Source organism: Pithys albifrons, chromosome 3 (assembly GCF_047495875.1).
Source record: "Pithys albifrons albifrons isolate INPA30051 chromosome 3, PitAlb_v1, whole genome shotgun sequence".
NCBI lineage: Eukaryota > Metazoa > Chordata > Aves > Passeriformes > Thamnophilidae > Pithys > Pithys albifrons.
This window is the reverse complement of record NC_092460.1, coordinates 24,049,375-24,053,122: the sequence shown is the minus strand read 5'-3', so window position 1 is coordinate 24,053,122 and position 3,748 is coordinate 24,049,375. Positions and strand designations below refer to the sequence as shown.

General features: G+C 67.2%; 1 protein-coding gene across 1 annotated transcript in view; it reads right to left on the bottom strand.

Annotated features, from left to right (window-relative positions):
- Window positions 1-825: 825 nt before the first annotated feature.
- The window catches only part of LOC139669549 (collagen, type I, alpha 1a-like), a 6,964-nt gene continuing 4,041 nt past the window's right edge, over window positions 826-3,748 (bottom strand). The window contains exons 6-8 of the mRNA XM_071550049.1: window positions 3,321-3,748; window positions 2,758-3,276; window positions 826-843 (exon numbers count right to left, since the gene is read on the bottom strand). The exon at window positions 3,321-3,748 is cut by the window's right edge and continues 677 nt beyond it. Coding sequence (XP_071406150.1) covers window positions 826-843; window positions 2,758-3,276; window positions 3,321-3,748 — 965 coding nt within the window. The remainder of the gene's footprint in view (window positions 844-2,757; window positions 3,277-3,320) is intronic.

The window sequence follows — 3,748 nt, the reverse complement described above, 5'->3', positions numbered from 1 at the left end:
GCCTCCTGCTGGGCTCTGCCGCCCCTCCCCGTTTTCTTCCGGCCTTTTGCCGAGAGCATTTCCTGACCCTTGGATCCGGGGCCGGGGCGGGACGAGGCTGCCGGGTCTCGCCGGCTCTGCGCGGCGGCTGAGGGGACGGGACGGGACGAGACGAGAACTCTGGCGCGAGACGGCAACTCTGGCGCCTCCCCGTCTCTGCTTTCGGCTGCCACGCCCAGACGTGTCGTTTCCGCCTGCCCGCCTCCTCCCGGGCGCCTCGCCTACCCGCCCGCTCTCGGGCACCAGGTGTAACGTCCGCCTCTCGGCGACCGGGCCTCCCGGTCTCCTCTGGGGAACTGGGTCTACCCGCCCGATCTGGGGCTGCCGGGTCTCCCCGCCGGCTTTCGGGCCCCAGGTCTACCCGCCCGCTCTAGGGCACCAGGTCTACCCGCCGGCTTTCGGGACCAGGTCTACCCGCCGGTTTTCGGGAACCAGGTCTACCCGCCCGGTCCCGGGCACCAGGTCTACCCGCCAGTTTTCGGGCACCAAGTCTACCCGCCGGCTCTATGGCGTCAGGTCTACCCGCCGGTGTTCGGAGACCAGGTCTACCCGCCGCGTTTCGGCGACCAGGTCTACCCGCCGTGTTTCGATGACCAGGTCTACCCGCCGTCTTTCGGCGAACAGGTCTACCCGCCTCTTTACGGCGAACAGGTCTACCCGCCGCCTTTGGGAAAGCGCGTCTCCGCCTCTCTTCTGCGGCACCAGCTCTAACCCGGAGCTTTCGGAACCGCTTCTAAACCGCCCTTTTTCGCCTCACACCTCGGCCTGCCCGCTGCTTTTCCAGCGCTACGAGTGCCCACTGTTCTGAAATTCAAAAGCAAGCGATTCCAGGAAGTGCGGGTAAACGGGGGGAGTAGCTGGGACTCTCTGAAGGTGGGCGAGATAGGCACCGGCCGCAGCCTCCCGCCCGCGGGCACCGGGTTCTGCCGCCTCTTTTCCGCCGAACCGGTCTACCCGGCCCCTGCGGTTGGTTGTAAGGCTGGAAAGGCTTTTTTCGGGCCTCGGCTCTGCCCGCCGACTTGCGGATATCAGGTCTACCCGCCGGCTCGCGGGTGCCAGGTCTACCCGCCGGCTCTCGGCGACCAGGTCTACCCGCCGGTCTTCGGCGACCAGGTCTACCCGCCGTCTTTCGGCGACCAGGTCTACCCGCCGTCTTTGGGTAAGCGCGTCTCTTCCTCTCCTCTGCGAGACCAGCTCTAACCCGGAGCTTTCGGAACCGCTTCTAAACCGCCCCTTTTCGCCTCACACGTCGGCCCGCCCACTCCTTTTCCAGCGCTCGAGTGCCCACTGTTCTGAATGCCAAAGGCAAGCGATCCCAGGAAGTGCGGGTAAACGGGGGGAGTAGCTGGGACTCTCTGAAAGTGGGCGAGATAGGCACCGGCCGCAGCCTCACGCCCGCGGGCACCGTGTTTTGCCGCCTCTTTTCCGCCGAACAGGTCTACCCGGCCCCTGCGGTTGGTTGTTAGGCGGGAAAGGCTTTTTTCGGGCCTCGGCTCTGCCCGCCGACTTGCGGACATCAGGTCTACCCGCCGGCTCGCGGGTGCCAGGTCTACCCGCCGGCTCTCGGCGACCAGGTCTACCCGCCGGTCTTCGGCGACCAGGTCTACCCGCCGGTCTTCGGCGACCAGGTCTACCCGCCGGCAATAGGGCACCAGGTCTACCCGCCGGCAATAGGGCACCAGGTCTACCCGACCGTTCCCGGGCACCAGGTCTACCCGCCGGTCTTCGGCGACCAGGTCTACCCGCCGTCTTTGGGTAAGCGCGTCTCTTCCTCTCCTCTGCGAGACCAGCTCTAACCCGGAGCTTTCGGAACCGCTTCTAAACCGCCCCTTTTCGCCTCACACGTCGGCCCGCCCACTCCTTTTCCAGCGCTCGAGTGCCCACTGTTCTGAATGCCAAAGGCAAGCGATCCCAGGAAGTGCGGGTAAACGGGGGGAGTAGCTGGGACTCTCTGAAAGTGGGCGAGATAGGCACCGGCCGCAGTCTCACGCCCGCGGGCACCGGGTTTTGCCGCCTCTTTTCCGCCGAACCGGTCTACCCGGCCCCTGCGGTTGGTTGTTAGGCTGGAAAGGCTTTTTTCGGGCCTCGGCTCTGCCCGCCGACTTGCGGACATCAGGTCTACCCGCCGGCTCGCGGGTGCCAGGTCTACCCGCCGGCTCTCGGCGACCAGGTCTACCCGCCGGTCTTCGGCGACCAGGTCTACCCGCCGTCTTTCGGCGACCAGGTCTACCCGCCGTCTTTGGGTAAGCGCGTCTCTTCCTCTCCTCTGCGAGACCAGCTCTAACCCGGAGCTTTCGGAACCGCTTCTAAACCGCCCCTTTTCGCCTCACACGTCGGCCCGCCCACTCCTTTTCCAGCGCTCGAGTGCCCACTGTTCTGAATGCCAAAGGCAAGCGATTCCAGGAAGTGCGGGTAAACGGGGGGAGTAGCTGGGACTCTCTGAAAGTGGGCGAGATAGGCACCGGCCGCAGCCTCACGCCCGCGGGCACCGGGTTTTGCCGCCTCTTTTCCGCCGAACAGGTCTACCCGGCCCCTGCGGTTGGTTGTTAGGCGGGAAAGGCTTTTTTCGGGCCTCGGCTCTGCCCGCCGACTTGCGGACATCAGGTCTACCCGCCGGCTCGCGGGTGCCAGGTCTACCCGCCGGCTCTCGGCGACCAGGTCTACCCGCCGGTCTTCGGCGACCAGGTCTACCCGCCGGTCTTCGGCGACCAGGTCTACCCGCCGGCAATAGGGCACCAGGTCTACCCGCCGGCAATAGGGCACCAGGTCTACCCGCCCGTTCCCGGGCACCAGGTCTACCCGCCGGCTTCCAGGCACCAGGTCTACCCGCCGGCTCTCGGGCACCAGGTCTACCCGCCCGTTCCCGGGCACCAGGTCTACCCGCCGGCTTCTCAGCACCAGGTCTACCCGCCGGCTCTCGGACACCAGGTCTACCCGCCGGCAATAGAGCACCAGGTCTACCCGCCGGCTCTCGGGCACCAGGTCTACCCGCCCGTTCCCGGGCAGCAGGTCTACCCGCCGGCTTTCGGGCACCAGGTCTTCCCGGCAGGTGCCGTCCTCGCGCCTGCATCTCTGCCCGGCCCCCTCTGGACGTCGGGCAACACGTCTACCCGGCTCCGGCTGGCCTCGGGCGGCAGGTCTCCGGCCCCGGCTCGCCTTCGGGCCTGCATCCCTGCCCGGCCCCGGCTGGACGTCTGGCAGCACGTCTACCCGGCTCCGAAGGGACTTGGCGGGTGTCTGGCGGTGTCGAGGTAGACCTCTTCGCCCTTCCGGCTGCACACCTGCTCCAAGGGGTCGCTGTTTCCCGCTGCCTCCAGTGACGTCATGGTAAAAGGCGGCCAGCCCCCGTGCGCCTCCCCGCTCGACTCCGGTCTCCTTCCTTGGAGGCGCGCCTGGGCCAGGACTAGTCTGGCCGTACTACGGGAAGGGGTGGCAGTCGCGGGCTCCAGGACCGGTCGGTCTCCGTGGCTGCCGCGCGCGGCGGGACTTGCGAGTTCGCGGTTCGCCGGCAACCCCGAGGACGGTGCGCAGCGGTGGGGTGGGGACGAGTCACCTGGCTTTGTCCCGGCGCCGCTCTGCCAAGTGCCCGATGACGGAGCAAGCCGACAAAGGGGGGAGAGGAGAGAGAGAGAGACAAAGCGAGAGCCGAGAGAGAGAAAAACAGAGAGCCGGGACTTGGGACCGACGAGAGCGGGAGGAGCCACATCCG